At 54.8% G+C, this 17,702-nt stretch overlaps 1 protein-coding gene across 4 annotated transcripts in view; it reads right to left on the reverse strand.

The window, feature by feature from the left end:
• Positions 1 to 2,826: 2,826 nt before the first annotated feature.
• The window catches only part of Cux1 (cut like homeobox 1), a 340,338-nt gene continuing 325,462 nt past the window's right edge, over positions 2,827 to 17,702 (reverse strand). For all 4 annotated transcript variants that reach the window (XM_052754026.1, XM_052754027.1, XM_052754028.1 and 1 more), the window contains exons 15-23: positions 13,084 to 13,211; positions 12,387 to 12,453; positions 11,227 to 11,339; positions 9,396 to 9,512; positions 6,813 to 6,896; positions 5,940 to 5,996; positions 5,006 to 5,086; positions 3,796 to 3,860; positions 2,827 to 3,611 (exon numbers count right to left, since the gene is read on the reverse strand). In XM_052754026.1, the coding sequence (XP_052609986.1) occupies positions 3,545 to 3,611; positions 3,796 to 3,860; positions 5,006 to 5,086; positions 5,940 to 5,996; positions 6,813 to 6,896; positions 9,396 to 9,512; positions 11,227 to 11,339; positions 12,387 to 12,453; positions 13,084 to 13,211 (779 nt within the window). In that variant the 3' untranslated portion in view covers positions 2,827 to 3,544. The remainder of the gene's footprint in view (positions 3,612 to 3,795; positions 3,861 to 5,005; positions 5,087 to 5,939; positions 5,997 to 6,812; positions 6,897 to 9,395; positions 9,513 to 11,226; positions 11,340 to 12,386; positions 12,454 to 13,083; positions 13,212 to 17,702) is intronic.

Consider the following 17,702-nt stretch of genomic DNA (forward strand, 5'->3'; position numbering starts at 1 on the left):
GGTGGTGGTGGGCCCCAAGGGGACGATTGGAGGGTGTTCTGCGTGGTGGGCCACCCCGGGCGTGGACACCCTGGAAACCGTCCCCGGGTTATGAGTCTCAGACAGGGGCGGGCGCTGTAGGCCGACCCTCCACCGCGAGGACAATGGGAGCCTCGAGGAGGTCCAGATGTCGCAACCGAGGAAATGTCTGGTTCTCAAGAATCCCGAAGCCGAGAGCCACGCCCCCTGCCCCCCCCTCCCCGGGCCCTCCCGGTGCGGGAAATCGCCGGGGAGCTCAGGGCCGGGAAGAGCCCCTACACACAGGTCCTCGCCTCCCAACTTTACTCTGGGGTCGGGGAGACCGGCCCCACCAGGTGACGTGCCTGAGGTCGCCCGGCACTCGGAGAAGTTCTCACTCTGGGTTGACTACAGGAGAACTAAGCATTGCTGCTCTGACTCCTGTGGTGCGCTCTCCAGCCTCCAGAGGGGAGGCCGTGTCCCTGTGAACAGGCTTCGTGGAAGGAGCCAGGTCGGTTGACATAGGCTTATCATCCCAGCGCTGGGGAAGGTGAGGCAGGAGGGAATACCAGTTGGAGGCCAGTCTGGGCTACATAGACCCTGTCTCAAAAAGCCCAAGTCAAAAAGAAACGAAAACCCACAGGTGTGTTAGGACGCTCGGAGACGAGACCTATGGCTTACTTCTGCAGAGGACACGATCCCTTGGGTCTGCTCTCTCCTCCTGGCTCTCCGCTCCAGGCATGCCTGGTTAGCTCCCTGTGTTGACCTCGGGCTGTGGTCTGCCTGGAGTGTCCCCGTCTGCTGCTCTCCTCCCACTCACAGTGGCCTCTGACCTTTGTAAAGTCCGTTCATTCGCAGGAAGTCAGATTCACGGATAACTTCCCTAGAATCATCACGGGTGGCACGGGGAAATGACACTGGAGAGGTGGAGTGCTCTGAGAACATGCAAACTGGCTTGCTCCAGCCTCTCATCTGCCGACTGGAATCCTGGGAGCTGTCCTCCAGGGCAATGGGGTCACAGAGACCAGCCAGACCTCTGTCGAGGCCGGGGAACCTGTCCCTTCGCTGCTACACATGGACCAGCAGCTGCCCTGTCTCTAGACCTGGCCAGCAAACACTTCAGGAAACCTTAGGCTGTGCTCCAGCCATTGATTGGACTTGCGCACGGGTCCAGTTGCCTGGCTGGGAACCAGGAGTCCTGTGAATGGAGTCAGGAAGGGTGGAATAGAGGTGGGAGAGGAATTGTGTCCCTGGGTGGTCTGGCTATGGAGCCCACTGTCTGGGGAGAGGGAATGCTGGGGCATGAAAGGGGACTCACCCGGTTCTGAGCTGTGGCTTGAATCTGATGGTGGGTTGTCAGTGGCTGGAGAGGACTCTGGGGTGGGAACCAAGACAACGGTTCTAATTCCCCGGAGAAGGAAGTGAGGAGTGAGCCTGACCCACATGAGGAACTCACAGGAGATACAGAAGTGTGTGTGTGTGTGTGTGTGTGTGTGTGTGTGTGTGTGTGTGTGTGTGTAATGATTGGCTAAGAGCAGCTGTCATGGAGATTGGAATGAAGGTCAGGGGTGACAGGTGCATCCTGGCCCCCTGAGGGTAGAAGGCTTTGGGGCTTTAAAGATCAGATAGGACAGATGATAAGGGGGCCCTGCTGATGGTGGCCCCGAAGGAGGGGCCTCCCTGGATGCCCAGGCCATAGAGAGCTCAGGAATAAACCTGACACGGAGATAGCCCTGTGAGTCTTGCTTTGTGGTGAAAGCCTCAGAGCCCTGGAGGGTGATGGCTTTGGTGGGCGTGGCAAGCAGGGGCCAAGAGGAAGAGGCATGCTTCATACATGGCTCTGGGGCACCCAGAAATGGAAGCAGGAACTCCCCAGGAACTGACAGGAGCCCGTTGGGACATGTCAGGCCCTCAGCCATGGCTGGTCTGACTAACTGATGAGCACTCTGTGAAGTGTGGTTTTTATGAGACACTGCTGCTGTTGTGGCTCAGGCTGGCCATGAAGTAATGATTCTTACTCCAGCATCCTGACTGCTGGGAATGAATATATATGTGTGTGTGTGTGTGTGTGTGTGTAGATATATTAAGGTGTTATTTATCTTTTGGGATGGGAATTGAACTCAGGGCCTTGTGCAAATTAGGTAATAGTCTACCACTGAACCACACCCCAGCCCCTCACTGGGGGATCCTAGGCAGGTGCTCTACCACTGAGCCACACCCCAGCCCCTCACTGGGGGATTCTAGGCAGGTGCCCTACCACTGAGCCACACCCCCAGCTCCTCACTGGGGGATTCTAGGCAGGGGCTCTACCACTGAGCCACACCCTAGCCCCTCACTGGGGGATCCTAGGCAGGTGATCTACCACTGAGCCACACCCCAGCCCCTCACTGGGGGATTCTAGCCTGGTGCTCCACCACTGAGTCACACCCCAGCCCCTCACTGGGGGATTCTAGGCAGGTGCCTTAACACTGAGCCACACCTCTAGCCCCTCACTGGGGGATTCTAGGCAGGTGCTCTACCACTGAGCCACACCCCCAGCTCCTCACTGGGGGATTCTAGGCAGACTGTAACTCTGAGTTAGATCCACAGGTAGCTTGGGAATAAAAGAATAGATCTCTGGTTTGGATGGGGTGTACTCAACAGACGCAGACACTCTGGTCTGGCTTCCAACAAAGCTCTGGACACATTCAAAGCACTCTTGGGGATAGGAAGAATAGGAGAGATCCTATCTACATGCCAGGTAAGCTCCAGGGGGTGGGGCTGCAGGCACCCACCATCCTCTCAGACACCCAGTGTCTAGCTGAGGAGTCACAGAACACAAGGCCCCACTCTGGCTGCGATGATTCTTTATTTCAAACATGCAAAGCTGAAGAAAAGCATCAAATCCAGCTGAGGAAGATCTGCCCGTGGCCCTGCGAGGTGGCCTTGCTGTCGTGGCCCGGGACTAGTTTGCTGGGGCCGCTCAGACTGTGGTCTGAAGTGCCTGAGGCACAGGAGTGTTGTTGGGGGAGACTTCCTCTTCTAGAATCCAGAACACTTTGCTAAAGAAGCAAGCAGAACTCAAATCATGGACTGGGTGCAGGGAGGGGGTAGTGGAAACCATCCCATCCTCTGTGGGGCTCCCTATCTTGGGGACAGCAGTGAGGTTGTGTCAACCCTCTGCCCGCCCTGAGAAACAGGGCAGATGAAAAGCCTGCTGGCCTAGAAGAGCCGTCCACCTATTCTGGGGTGTGGGTCTGCTCCTAAGGGAGCATGTAGGGATGCCAGATGATGATCTGTAACACAATCAGGAGACTCGGCCACCAGGGCTAGAGGTCCTGATGTGGGTGGAGCCTAGGTCAGGTGACTAGACTGAGGGCGAAGCCTCAGGGGCCCCGCCTAGCTGGGTGCTAGGGGTCGTTTGGATCTCTGGGGCATCTGGCAACTGTTGGCTGAGGACAGAGACAGTTTCCGTGGGGGATTTTTTTTGGGGGGGGCATGTCATTAGAAGCAGCTGATCAAGCAGGGACGGGGGATGCAGCCAACACTCCTCGGGCGAGCCTGGGTGTCACTGCCATAAGTCGCCAGCCGCTCCGTTGTCACTCTCGTGGAATTTGTGCAGATGATCGGCAAACCTGAGGGAATAGCATAGAGGAAGACGGGTGGGCGCAGGGCTGGGGACTCTGGGAGGGGAGCTGTGCGGGGGGGGCGGGGACTGGACCAGCAGCGAAATCATGGAGCTTGGCGCTGGCGCTGGGGGTCACGGGGGTGGGGTGGGGCCTGGCTCCAGGTGTGGGGGGGACCAGGGGACAGCCTTACTTCTTGGCGCACGTGGCAGCGCAGTCTCTCTCCACGCTTTCACTCCATGCCAGCTTGTACAGCACCTGGTCAGGGAGAGACACCCTCAGCTAGCTGCCCTGCCTCATGACAACTCCCATGGCCGCCTACAGATGTTAGGTCTGGTCCCTTGGCGCGGGTCCTAGGGCGGGTGGCCTTGGAGATACTCTCGAGCCAACCTACTTTATAGATGCTTAGAGAGGAGCAGACACAGAGCTACTGGGGTTATTCTCCTAACACTGTGGGCATGTTCAATACGAGCACCAGACTTGGAGACCAGGCTAGCCCTGGGGCTATCTTCCGCTCTGTTTAGTAGGGAGCGGTGGTTCCTGATGCTGAAGCCTTCTCTGCATACAGTTCACACCCATTCTCCCTCTGTCTGGTGGATGGAGGCATCACCAGCCCTATATCCTTAGACTGCCCTCAGCCCACTGACTATAAACTGTCTCTACCTGGACAGACAGTGCACATGGGCCTTCTCCTCTGTGCAGCCCACTGTCTGTTCCCTGGGGGTCTAGTTAGGCCTGCTCTTTTCCTGCCTTAACCTCCCACCAGTGCTGGGAATGGAACCCAGGGCCTCCCACATGCTGAGCAGGCATCCTATCCCTGAGCCACACCCCGGCCCCTCACTGGGGGATTCTAGGCAGGTGCTCTACCACTGAGCCACACCCCCAACCCCTCACTGGAGGATTCTAGGAAGGTGCTCTACCGCTGAGCCACACCCCAGCCCCTCACTGGGGGACTCTAGGAGGTGCCATACTGCTAAACTCCATCTCCACTCCTCTTTTGACTTCCTGAGGAAAGGCCTCATTAGGTTGTCCTGACTGTCCTTGAACATGCTATGTTGCTCAGACAGGGCTTGAACTTGGGATCCTCCAGCTTCAGCCTCCTGAGTGGCTGGGACGACAGGCCTTCTTCATCTGCATGTCTAGTTCCTCACTCAGTCTTCCCACAAAGCCCTTTCAGGACTGGCCTCCTCTCCAAAGTGGCTCAGCTGTGCCCCAGCCAGGGGGCCCGATGTTGGGGCGTTCCTTATCTCTAAATTAAATTGAAGTCCTTGGAGTTGGGGAGGAGACAGGAGTGAGCCAGAGCTGAGGCCGTGGCATCGGGGAGGCTCTGGAAGTCCTCCACACAGTAACAGTGCCCCGCGGCTCAGAAGAGCTTGGGGACTGGTCGATGTGCGCATGCTCACCAGGAAGACCAGGCAGTGCAGGAACAAGGTGTAGAAGAAGCCGATGGTGCGAGCCATTTTGTTGGAGAGAATCAGACGCCCCTGCAGGGAAACAAGGGGTAGGTGGGGTGGGGTTGCTCTGTGCTCCTTCCCTCAGAGGTCTGCAGGCAGGGGAAGGGACGGGCTGGCAGCCGAGGCCCACTCGCCCCCTGTAATAAGTGGGGCACTTAGGCTACAGAGGTGATTTCTTTGTGTGTGTTCGTGTGCACACGCCTGTGGAAGCTTGATCACAGAGATCTGCCTGCCTCTGCCTCTCAAGTGCTGCCACTATGCCTGGATCAACTTTTTTTTTTTTTTTTTTTTTTTTTTTTTTTTTTTTTTTTTTTTTGATTTTTCGAGACAGGGTTTCTCTGTGTAGTTTTGCGCCTTTCCTGGGACTCACTTGGTAGCCCAGGCTGGCCTCGAACTCACAGAGATCCGCCTGGCTCTGCCTCCCGAGTGCTGGGATTAAAGGCGTGCGCCACCACCGCCCGGCTAACTTTTTTTTTTTTATTTTCCTTTAAGACAGGGTCTCTCTGAGAACCTGGAGCTCAAGAGTGGCCTAGGCTGGCCAGACAGCAAGCCCCACATTTCCACCAGCGCCACCCTAGTGCTGGGGCGAAGATGCTTGCCATGGCGTCAGACTCTTTCCCACGGGTACTGTGACTCGAACTCAGGTCCTCTTTGCTCAGCAAACCCTTTATCCGCAGAGCACTGACACCCAGGCCTGGATACAGTTTCTGGCGAAGGGTGCCCCCTGCAGGTCAACCCAGAAACTGCAGGCACCGGTGCTACCAGAGGAGCTGTCCCAGAGGTCGTGTCCTAGAGGGTCTGTGTGATCCGGGGGCTTCTTCAGAAGGGGCTAAAGGCCAAAGACACGGGTACACCATAGGTGGGCACAGGGATGTGGACTCACCATGCCAAGTGTGGCCTTGTCCCAGGGGCTCAGGCCCAGGTACTTCCTCTGCCGCTCCTGAGGACAGAGACATGAAGAAAGGGTCCCACACTGCAAGGCTGCCTGAATACCGACGTCACTTTACAACACTGGGGAGCTCCTGGGGACTCCCTGGGTGCCTAATCTGGTGTCGCACTCAACATGACAGCCTGGGGTCCTCTGACGGCCTATGGCCTCCGTCCAGCAGCTCTTTCTACCTATAGGAAGTTCTTTATGGGCATGGCTTCTGTAGTCTAGGACGGGGGAGCTTGGGGTGGCACCTGTCACCATCTGTCACAGGGATTGTGACCCTTTGCTGATCTGCAGGTGTACCCTGGGTTGACCTGTTCACCAGTGGTTCTCAACCTGGGGGTTACAACTCCTTTGCGGGTTGAAAGAACCTTTCCCAGAGGTTGCCTGAGAGCGTCCTGCATATCAGATATTTACATTCACGACTTGTAACAGTAGCAAAATCACAGTTACAAAGTAGCAATGAAAATAATTCTATGGTCGGGATCACCACAGCATGGGAACTGTGTTAAAGGGTCGCAGCGTTAGGAAGGTTGGGAACCGCCGCTGTTCACGGCCGCACGGCTTAGATGACCACTTGGGCTCCCATGGAGATTACCCCTGGGTATGTGGAGGTGGCTCAGGAGCTGGGGGAGGGGTGGTATGCAGGAGTAGACAGGGCACAAGGGGCAGAGGGTGATGTTCTGTGGATGGGACCCAGGGCCTCACTCATGGCAGGCGCGGGCTTTATGGCTACGCCATGCCCGCAGACCCTCACTGGAGGATTCCAGGAAGGCCCTCTACCCCTGTGCTACATCCCCAGTCCCGGAGTCCCTACTCACGTACCCTCTTGCTGAAGGAGGAGAAAGGGTCCAGGCGTTCTTCATACTGGGAGGAGTACCGTAGCTCAGTATCATCACTGCCACTGCCCTGCATGGGGTGGGGGTGGGGGTGGGGAGGGGCAGGTAGATCCCGTCAGTCACCGGGTTTGGGAATCTGGGCCTCAGGAAAGGGAGGATTAGAGCTGGGGGAGGGTGCCAGAGGGGACAGTGCTAATGTGGCCAGAGGCTTGCATGTTATGGCATGGCTGGGGGTCTTGAGTTCTCTCCCCTCACTTCCCAACCCCAAGGCTGGGGTTACAGAACCTCTGGGGAGTTAAATCTTAGAAAAGATAGAAGACAGGGTTGTTCCTAGTGTATGGGGGTGGGTTTTTTGTTTGTTTATTTGTGTGTGTGTGTGTGTGTGTGTGTGTGTATGTGTGTGTGTGTGTGTGTCTGTTTTGGAGAACCTTGAACTTCTGGCCTCAAGTGATCCTCCTGTCTCAGCTTCCCAACAGGTGAGTGCCCCTGAGCTAGACTAAGGCTTGCAGGTTCCCCCGGGAGCCAAAGGGGCAGGCTGTACCCTGGGGCCAGGCACATGTCTTTCAGAACCTGGGCGCCCTCTAGTGGCCTAGTTAGGGTTCTTGCTTCAATTGGGCAGGAATGGTGCTGTTGGGCTAACAGTCTTAGGACCATGGATGTCTCAGCTTCCTCCCTCCCTCTTCCTTTTTTTTTTTTAAATTGTGTGTGTGTGTGTGTGTGTGTGTGTGTGTGTACATGCACGTGTATGTGTGCACACATAGAGGCCCTGAGGTCAGGAGTCTTCCTCCATTATACTCCACTTATTCATTGAGGCAGAGTCTCTCTCTTGAACTAAAGCGTGTCTATATGGCCAGTCTAGCTACAGCCTGCCTCTCTGCCTTCTGAATTCGGGAATTACAGGCAGGCTGCCACACCTACATGGTCCTACAGGCTCTCACTTGCATGGGAGTGGGAGATCTGAGCGCCAGAGTCTACAGGTGTGCATGGCAAACACTTTGTCCACTGACCCCATCTTTTATTACCCGCTCTGCCCTTCCCTGAGCTACCGAACGGGTTTCTGTGCACATGGCAGACCCTGACTGGAAGGTCCGGGGGTCTGAGAGAAGCCACTACAACAAACAGGTTTCTTTTTTTCTTGTTTGTTTTTTGAGACAGGGTTTCTCTGTGTAGTTTTGGTGCCTGTCCTGGATCTCACTTGGTAGCCCAGGCTGGCCTCGAACTCACAGAGATCCGCCTGCCTCTGCCTCCCGAGGGCTGGAATTAAAGGCGTGTACCACCACTGCCCACCAACAAACAGTTTTCTAGTCTTTACTGTTCATTGTTTTTGGGGTGCACATTATGGGTGATCTGTTTATTTTTTGTTTTTCTAAAATTTATTTTTTATGTATATGAGTGGCTTGCCTACTTTTATGTGTGTGTACCACGTGTGTGCAGTGTCCATAGAGAAAACGGTGTCTCTCTAACCTTCGTTTTAGACAGAGTCTCATTAGGTAGTCTAGTCTGGCCTCAAATTGGTGAGTCTCCTGCATCAACCTTCCACCATCACCAGGCACTACCATGCTTGGTCAATAAAAAAGAAATTACAAGTCAGATGTGGTGGCACACACCTTTAATCCCATCACTTATGAGGCAGAGGCAGGCGGATCTCTGTGAGTTTGTGTTTGAAGCCTGGTCTGCAAAGTGAGTTCCAGGACAGTCAGGGCTACACAGAGAAACCCTGTCTCGGAAAAAAAAATTGAGGGTCCTGGAGAGATGGCTCAGTGGTTAAGGGAACCAGCTACTCTTCCAGAGGACCTGAGTTTGATTCCCAGCACCTGCACAGAGGCTCACAGCCATCTGTCACTCCGGTTCCAGGGGACCCAATGCCCTCTTCTGGCCTCCTTGGGCACTAGGCACACACTTAGTGTACAGACATACATGGAGGCAAGACACCCATAAACATAAAATAAAAATGACAGATCTTAAAATTTTTGTTTTTTGTTTAAAACACACTAATTCAAGCTAGGCATAGTGACACACACAAGCCATCCCAGCACTTGAGAAGTAGAGGCAGGAGGATTGGAACTTCAAGGCCAGCCTCAGTTACACAGTAAATCTGAGGCCAGCCTGAGACACATATAACCCTGTCTCAAAATCAGCATCCCCTCACATCTGCAGTTCCCCAGGGCCTGGCTTACATGTTTAGCATACAGGTGTTAAACCCCCAGGTCTAGGGTGAGCTGGCAGATTATCCCTGTATCAGAGGGGTGGCTGGAGCTAATGGGGCCTCGGTTGAGGACCTCCGACTTGTGACCTGACTTGGGTGGTACCTTGTCTCCTGGCTGGTTCTGAATGAATGTCTACAGTGTTTCTCTCTAGTGGCTTGTTCCATGCACAGAGTGGATATCTGACAGGTGTGTGTGTGTGTGTGTGTGTGTGTGTGTGTGTGTGTGTGTGTGTGTATCCTTTGGGGTCCCCCCCGGTGCTGACCACCCAGTGGACCACCACCCAACCCTTCCTGATCTCACCTCAAGTGCTCCAACAGCCCCGGGGGCTCCCCACCTGGTCTCTGGGGCTAACAGGGGCTTACCCGGCCGGGGTAACTCTGCAGGAACTTGATCTTCTCAAAAAGCTTGATGTTGTCGGCACGTAGACTGTCCAGCTCGCTCTGCAGGGCCTGGATGGTGTGCTGGGCCATGCGGCTCTCCTGTGAATGAGGTCAGGACAAGGGTGGATGAAGGAGAGACGAGGCCTCCATCTGTCTGGGGCCCTTTCTGCGCCCACAGCCTTGGTGTGCGTGTAGTTATGGTATAGTACGTATGTATATGTGTGTGTGTGTGTGTGTGTGTGTGAGTGTGTGTGTGTGAGTGTGTGTGTGAGTGCCTGCAGAGCCCAGAAGTGGGTTCTGGGGATTGAACTCAGGTCCTTATGTTTGAGCACTGAGCGCGTTACCCATTGAGCATCTCCCCAGCCGCCCATGGTCTTGAACTGTTGACTCTGCTCACAGATTCCCCCCTCCAGAAAGCTCCTTCACAGAAATGCCAGTTTCTTGACATTTGCTTTTGTTGTTTGTTATGGTTTGGATTTTTTTTTATATAAAAATTTAAAAGGATTTATTTTACGTGTATGAGTGTTCTGTCGGCGTGTATGCGTGTGAACCATGTGCAAGCCTGGAGTCCCCGGAGGACAGAAGAGGGTGTCAGACCCCCCTGGGGCTGGAGTTACAGACAGTTGTGAGTTGCTATGCTGGGGCTGGGAACCAAACCTGGGTCCTCTGCGAGAGCAACAAACAAGTGCTCTTAACCCCTGAGCCGTCTCTCCAGCCTTACGGTTTGGATCTTATACCCTTCAAAGACCTTGTGCAGAAGGCGTGCTCCAGCCTCAGGCACTGTTCAGGAGGAATGTTGAGAAGGTGGGCCTTATGGGAGCAAACTGTGCCACTGGAGGTGCGCCCTGGAGAGAACACTGAGACCCAAATCCTTCCCGTTTCTTTGTTCCCTGGCAGCTATGAAGGGAGAAGCTTGCCTTGGCATATACTTCTCATGATGTGCTGCCTGGCCGCAGGTCCAGTGCCCAGCCATCATAGGTCGGAAGGTCCCAAACCACAGACACCCAAAGCCTTCTGTGCTCTACACTCTACTCTCTCTTTCGCTTGCAGTCCTGGGGATGGAACCTAGGGCCTGCATATGCCAGGCAGGGGCTCTACCCTTGAGTCACATCTCATTGGGGGATTCTAGGCAGGGGCTCCACTGCTGAGTCACACCCCAGCTCCTCACTGGGGGATTCTAGGCAGGGGCTCCACTGCTGAGCCATACCCCTGGCTTTACCACTGACTTACATCTTCAGCCCTTTCTTTTCTTGAAACAGGGTCTTGCTAAATTGCTCAGGTTGGCTTTGAATTTAGGATATTCTCCTGCCTCAGCATCTTTAGAAAAGGGGATTCTATATAGACCTGTGCCATCAGTCCTGGCATAGTTCATTTTTATGGGGGTCAGCCCCACTCTCTCCCATCCATGCCACTTCCCATTCTCCAATGTGCTGCAGATATTCCTCCATGGACGGCTGTACCCAGGAGCTTTCCGCCTGAGTGCCCACGTACCCTCCACCCCTGTAGTGCCTCACTCCTGCTCAAAGCCTTTGAGGGGATTCTAGCCAGGCAGTCTGGTGCCCACCTTTGTGTCTTATGTCCTATGTCTCTTTCCTCCAACCCTGGAAGAGCCCCTCATGTTCTTGAGTTCCTGAGTACTTCTCAAGGCCCAGTGTGCCAGAACCTCCTCCAGGAAGTCTCAACTCCACAGAGCACATCTCATCTTGCTGCTGTTTAAGTATCACCTGGCTGTTTTCCCCAAACCTGTGTTTTCCCACACTTGAGCCCTCAGATTTGAGGCCTCTGGGGGGACAGGAAGCAGGGTGGGACTCACAGCCTCCAGCTCTTGGTTCCGGGTGCGGAAACGTTCCCTCTGGCTGGAGATGATAGAAAGTAGGGAGTCCACCTGACCTTCTGGAAGGGTCCCGCTGGTTGGCACTGAGGGTCCTAGGAGGTAGCAGAAAGTGGCTTAGTGTGTCAGGGCACTGCTCGTCATACGCACTGTCAGAGGCCAGATGCCAATGTCACTTCCCCATGACTCTCGCGCTTGAACAGGAGAGCCTTGCATCCGTCAGAGGAGGTGCAGTGGGGGTGTGTTGTAGAATATTACTTTAAGATGTGTTACATTTGTTTATGCTGTGGGACATGTGTTTAGTGATATAAAGAAGTGTTGTATTCTTTTATGTTGTATTTGTTTAACTCTGTGAAGTTGTATTACTTTGCCTGACTCAAACACCTGATTGGTCTAAAGGGCTGAACAGCCAAAACAAGGCAGAAGAACGAATAGGCGGGACTGGCAGTCAGAAAGAATGAATAGAAGGAGAAAAAGAGAGAAAAGATATCAAGGAATGAGAAAAGGAGGACTCCAGGGTCCAGCCACCCAGCCACGCAGCCAACAGGGAAGGATAGAAAAGCTATACAGAAGTAGAGAAAGGTAAAAGCCCAGAGGCAAAAGGTACTTGGGATAATTTAAAGTTAAAAGCTGGCAAGAAACAAGTCAAGCTAAGGCCGGGAATTTATAAGAAAGAATAAGCCTCTATGTGTGACTTATTTGGGAGCTGGCTGGCTGGACCCCCAAAAGAGCAAAGTGTAAAAACAACAACAGGGGTGCTCCGTTTACGGAACCGACCCCAGATCTTTGTGGCCCCTCCTACAACAGGCTCCAAATGCAATGGTGGAGATGGAGACGGTGGTGGGGGTGGAGAGCCAGGGAAGCATGGGAACATTGACGGAACTGGGGGCAGCACAGCCCACATCACTCTGGTTGGCCAGGAAGCCTCGGGCCCTGGCCTGGATGCTGCAGAAGGCTTTCCCTCTGCGGCTGTGTCTCTTCTCTGAGGTCACAGGCAAGCCGTGGGGATAGTAGACACTGTGGGATGGGTCCCCTTCTCTCTTTGAGGGTAACATATACTTTGGGGATCTGAGTTCTCAATGTGCTCCAAGTGCTTTCCTTGGTCCCTAAGTCTGGGCAGGTGTTAGCCAGTCTTTTCTCACCATAGAACAGGGCTGTGGCCTCCTTGATGGGTTCTGGAATCTTCTCTAGGCCTTGCTCAGGAGCTCCCTGTAGGATAAAAAGGAAAAGACGAGACTTACTCGAACATTGTGCGAGGGATGAATAAATAAAGAAACAAATTTAGTAAAAACTAAAATGAGGGGACTGAAGAGATGGTTCAGATGTTAAGAGCACTGGCTGCTCTTCCAGAGGACGCAGATTCAATTCCCAGCACCCACAAGGCAGCTCACAAGTGTCTGCAACTCTAGTTCCAGGGGATCCAATGCCCTCTTCTGGACTCTGCAGGTACTGCACGCACATGCTGCACAGACATCCATGCAGGCAGAACACCCAGACACGTAAAATAAAAAAGAATCTCAAAAATTAAAGTGACAGGTGGCCCCTTCGGGCGCCGGTGTTCGCCAGGACCTGGGGCCATCGTCTGCAGTAGGTCCATGGGACCTTGCTTTGCCTGTGACTAGAGCTTTTAGTGCCTGGACACAAGTTAGCACCAGGCTTAGGGTGCTCTCTGCTGGTGGGAGTAAGGTGTGTGGCGTCTGATCTGGGGCTGGAATGAAGGTGGTCTGCATGGGGAAGGCCAGGGAGAGGTCTGGAGATGGCTGCTGACTCGGGAGGTCAAGGCTTTCGGGTTCCAGGACCTCGGGTGGGGGACAGTGAGCAGGGCAGGCGGAGGCTCACCTCGGCATCGGGTCGTTGGATGGACTGGATGGTGCTGAGATCCTGCTCCAGGCGGGCGATCAGCTCTTTCTGCTCAACGGCTTTGGCCGTGGCCTCCGTGAGGCGGATCTGTAGCTCCGCACAGCGCCCTGCGGTGAAAGGAAAAGGCAGCCATCAGAGGAGTCTGGGGTCCAGGGAGCCTCGGTACCTTCCAAGCGAGCCCCCGACGGAAAGCATGAGAGCCTGAGAGTTCTGGTTGCCTTCACTATACCTGCACTGAGCCACAGGCTGGCGCCCCTGGGATGCTCAGAGGCGAGGGAATAAGGTGCAGTGCTGGCAGGCAGGCAGGCTTCGCAACTCAGGAACTGACCACAGATGTGCTGTAGTCTCCACCGCATTAGGCTTCAGGGGCAATGGTGGAGACAGAGGTAGCGGGGTGACCACTCAACGCCCATGACCTGTAACCCTGATCTTTTCCTATCCAAGAGCTAGGGGTTTCAGCAAGAAGGCAAATCCAGTGATTTTTTTCACCCCCACCCCACCATCCCCTGGCCTTCTGATGCTAGAAATTGAACCCAAGGCCTTGAACATTTAAACATGTTAGAAAGGCTCTCTGTTGCTGAACCATGCTTTCAGGCCCTCATGGGGGATTCTAGGCAGGAGCTCTACCACTGAGCCACACCCCAGCCCCTCACTGGGGGACTCTAGGCAGGTGATCTACCACTGAGCCACACCCCAGCCCCTCACTGGGGGATTCTAGGCAGGTGCTCTCCCACTGAGCCACACCTCAGCCCCTCACTGGGGGATTCTAGGCAGGTGTTCTACCACTGAGCCACACCCCAGCCCCTCACTGGGGGATTCTAGGCAGGTGTTCTACCACTGAGCCACACCCCAGCTCCTCACTGGGGGATTCTAGGCAGGTGCTCTACCACTGAGCCACACCCCCAGCTCCTCACTGGGGGATTCTAGGCAGGTGCTCTACCACTGAGCCACACCCCCAGCTCCTTATTGGGGGATTCTAGGCAGGTGCTCTACCATTGAGTGTTCCCTGTACCTCCATTTTTGGTAGAGGAATCACCCTTTCTGTCTTTCATTTGCAAAACCTGTTTTAGAAGGGGGCGGAGAGATGGCTCAGCCTTTAAGAGTTCCTGTAGATGGCCTAGGTTTGATTCCCAGCGTCTACATGATGACATCTGTAACTCCAGTTCCAGGGGACCCAACACTCTCACCCGAACTTCACCAACACCAATCATACATGTGGTGTACATATGCACATGCAGGTAAATGTTTATACACATTAAATAAAGAAGAGAGAGAGGGAGAGAGGGAGAGAGAGAGAGAGAGGGAGGGAGGGAGGGAAGGAAGGAGGGAGGGAGGGAGGGAGGGAGAGAGGGAGGGAGGGAGGGAGGGAGGGAGGAAGTTGTGGCAATAAACTTCACTTAAAGTCTCCCCACGGCCACTAGGGGGCACTGTGTCCTTAGAAGTCCAGAGGCTCCTATCAGCCCTGACAGGAAAATGGTTCAAGTACTGGCCAGTCAGTCTCAGTGCCTCTCTGCCAAACCCACAGTCTGGCAAGCAGGAGTGTCTGAGCATGACAGCTGGGCTCTGGGCCATGGGCTGGGGGGAGCTCTCTCATCCCAGTGCACACCAAGCCTTTTCTGCACCTCAGTGCTGAGCATCTGGGGAGAGATGGGGCGCGCGCGTCACAGGACACCCTTGGCCTGTCCCCACAGCACGCTCTGCTGCTCAGACTGTGGATGGCTGCCATTCATTTGGACCACAAGGGTAGGTGGTATTAGATGATACGGCAGAGGGTGGACCCCAGGGCAGGACCAGGCCATGGAGGAACAGCTGTGGATGGCAAGGCCTGGTGACCCCCATGGGGAGAGGGTACAACGTCATGGCCTGCTGATCTGGTGCAGAGTTTTGGCCCAGGCTATAGAGAGACTGCAGAACCTCCTTCCTCACTGTACAGCACAAACTCAGGAGAGGACAGACAGATGCATCGAGACAGGAAAAGACAGCCACAGGGCTGTGGGTATCATTTACAGAGGCAAAAGGCAGTCGGGTGGAAGGAAGGGATTGGTTCAACTTCTGAACATCCTCACACTGGACCTTGCCCATGCATGGTCCCATATCAAAGGACCTGTGCCATGGACTAGAGGGATAGCTGAAGGAACCTATGGGGAGGTAACTGCCATCCGTCCAGAATGAACCTGAGTCACTAGAAGTGTGCACATCTTCACAGGGACTCACCAGGGGCCCAGAGAAGCTTGTTGTGCCATGGCTTGGGGCTTAGATCAGGTACCTAGGCCCACTTATCCTATCTGTCATCAATCTGTGGCCATTTCATCATGGGAGCAACCTGAGGCTCCCGGAGCTGCCTGTGGACACAGAAAAAGTGTGGAGTGTCCAGTGGGTGGGTTCCTGGGAGCAGAAGGCGGGTCCTCGCCCGTGCATACCAGTGACATTCTGGGCATGTGTGAAGCACTCTGAGAGCAGACCCTCAGGCCTTGAGTTGGCCCAGGCCAGCCGGAGGCAGGGCCAGCTCCTCCACGGACAGTGTGTTCAGCTAGCCTGAGACCTTGTCACTACGGCTGTCAATGCTCTCAGATACTGCAGTGGCAGTGAGGGAATCTGGGTTGGCTGTTCCTGAAGACATGGCTTTGGCAGATGCTGAGTGGCCAGTGTGGATGTGCTGCTGAAACTGAACACAGAGGAGAGGCTGGCAGAAGCTGGGCAGGGAGGCCGTGGGGGTGAGGCCGAAGGGACAGGATCTGGGACACTCTGTGCTGGAACCTGTCACTCCACACCGGGATAAGAAGCCTGAAATCTGGGTGGTTAATAACAGCTGTCAACTTGACAGGATCTGGAATCATCTGGCAAACCTCTAGGTGTGTCTGTGAGGGAGTTTCCAGAGGGAAGACCCACACCCTGAATGTGGGCAGCACCATCCCGTGGCCTGCTGTCTCAGACTGGATAAAGGGTGAGCTGGGCACCAGCGTTGGTCCCTCTCTGCTTCCTGACTGTGGTTGCCATGTGGCCGGCCGCCCCATACTCCTGCGCCCGGCCTTCTCTGCTATGACGGACTGGACCCTCAGCGTCTGCGCCCAGATGAGCTCTTCCTCCCTTAACCTCTTTTTGTCTGGCATTCTGTTGTAGCCACGAGAAAAGTAACTGACAGGACACCCTGCTGGAAGGGCCTCAGCTACAGATCTTACAGAGGCAGAATGCTGGCCACGGCGGCCTTGTTGGTTGGAGGCAGGGACATGCACACCCACATGTTTTGGTCATGTCTCTAGATGGCCATGTGGTAAGAAGGGAAAGTCCTAAGCTGGAATGTTCCAGAACCGAACCTGAATTCTAGGCCTGCTTTCTAGGGAGTTCATGGCCTTAAGCAAGCTATCGAAGCTGGGGAGCCCAACTTGGGGGGGGGGGCGAGGAGGAGGAGGAGGAGGAGGAGGTGGGAGTTAAGGACCCTGTTTGAACCCAGGAGAGGAAGTCTGAGCCTGGCCCTGAACCATCAGTGGGGGAGGGGTGGGCAGCAGCTTGGTGTGGCTCTTGCAGTACGGGGATGTGAATGGCTAGGGCACTGGATCTGGGAACCTGAGACTGGACATGAAGAGACTCCGTCTAGGAATGGCTGAGGGCAGGGGTGGGGGAAAGGCAAAGACTCTGAGAAATGACAGCTGAGGTGTGAAGCCTTGGAGAGAGCGTGTTCAGGGCCAGGTGATAGAAGGACAGACCACGAATAAGGTGCCTTGAGCTGAAGGCTGGGCATCTGCTGGCAGGAGCGTGGTCCAGTTCACAATGGGGAAGCCCAGAGCAATCAGAATATGGAGGAAGAGTCTTGGACATCTGCAGGGGGGGGGGGCAGGTGTGGTGACTGGTGGTGGGGAGCATGTGTGAGGAAGAGGGTGCCGGGAAGCAAGGAGCATACTGGGTGGAGTGTGATGGGGTTGTCTGAGTGCCAGAGGACCTAAGACTTCTTCATCCCCCTATAAAGGTCTGTGGAGCCTCATTCTTCTGGAAGAATCTGGAAGGACTTCCTAAGAAGGCACACTTCACAGAGGTAAAGAAATAAGAATCCTACCAAAGCTAGGCTCTTTGGAGGCTAGGCTCCGCTAGGCACAAAGGGTTGTAATCCTAGTGTAGAGTGGGATTGTGAGTTCCAGGCCAACCCAGGATACACAGGGAGACTCTTGTCTCAAATCATACAAGGGTTGGAGATACAGCACAGCTTAAGCAGTGAGGGGCTGGGGACGTGGCTCAGTGTCGGCCTAGAATCCTCCTCCCGACCCCTAACCCATGAAGGAGCTGGGGGCGTGGCTCGGTGGTAGAGCTGTTTGCCTAGAATACCCCAGAGAGGGGTGGGGGGTGCTGGAGTTGTAGCTCAGCTATAGGATACCCGTGTAGATGCCCTCAGTGAGGGGCTGGAGGATGTGACTCAGAGGGCAGAGGACCTGCCGAGCACGCACAAGGCTCTGGGTTCCATCTCTAGAACCACAAAAAATGAAAAGGAGGAGGAGTCAAGGCGCGCGCGCGCGGAGGCTGCAGCTAGGTAGGCCAAGTACAAGTACTTATCACAGTAGGAGTCAGAGGGGCCTAGGGTGCTGGAGTCACCGTCCTTTCTGATGGCA

Source organism: Peromyscus californicus, unplaced genomic scaffold, assembly GCF_007827085.1.
Source record: "Peromyscus californicus insignis strain IS unplaced genomic scaffold, ASM782708v3 Scaffold_2__1_contigs__length_46816999, whole genome shotgun sequence".
Classification (NCBI taxonomy): domain Eukaryota; kingdom Metazoa; phylum Chordata; class Mammalia; order Rodentia; family Cricetidae; genus Peromyscus; species Peromyscus californicus.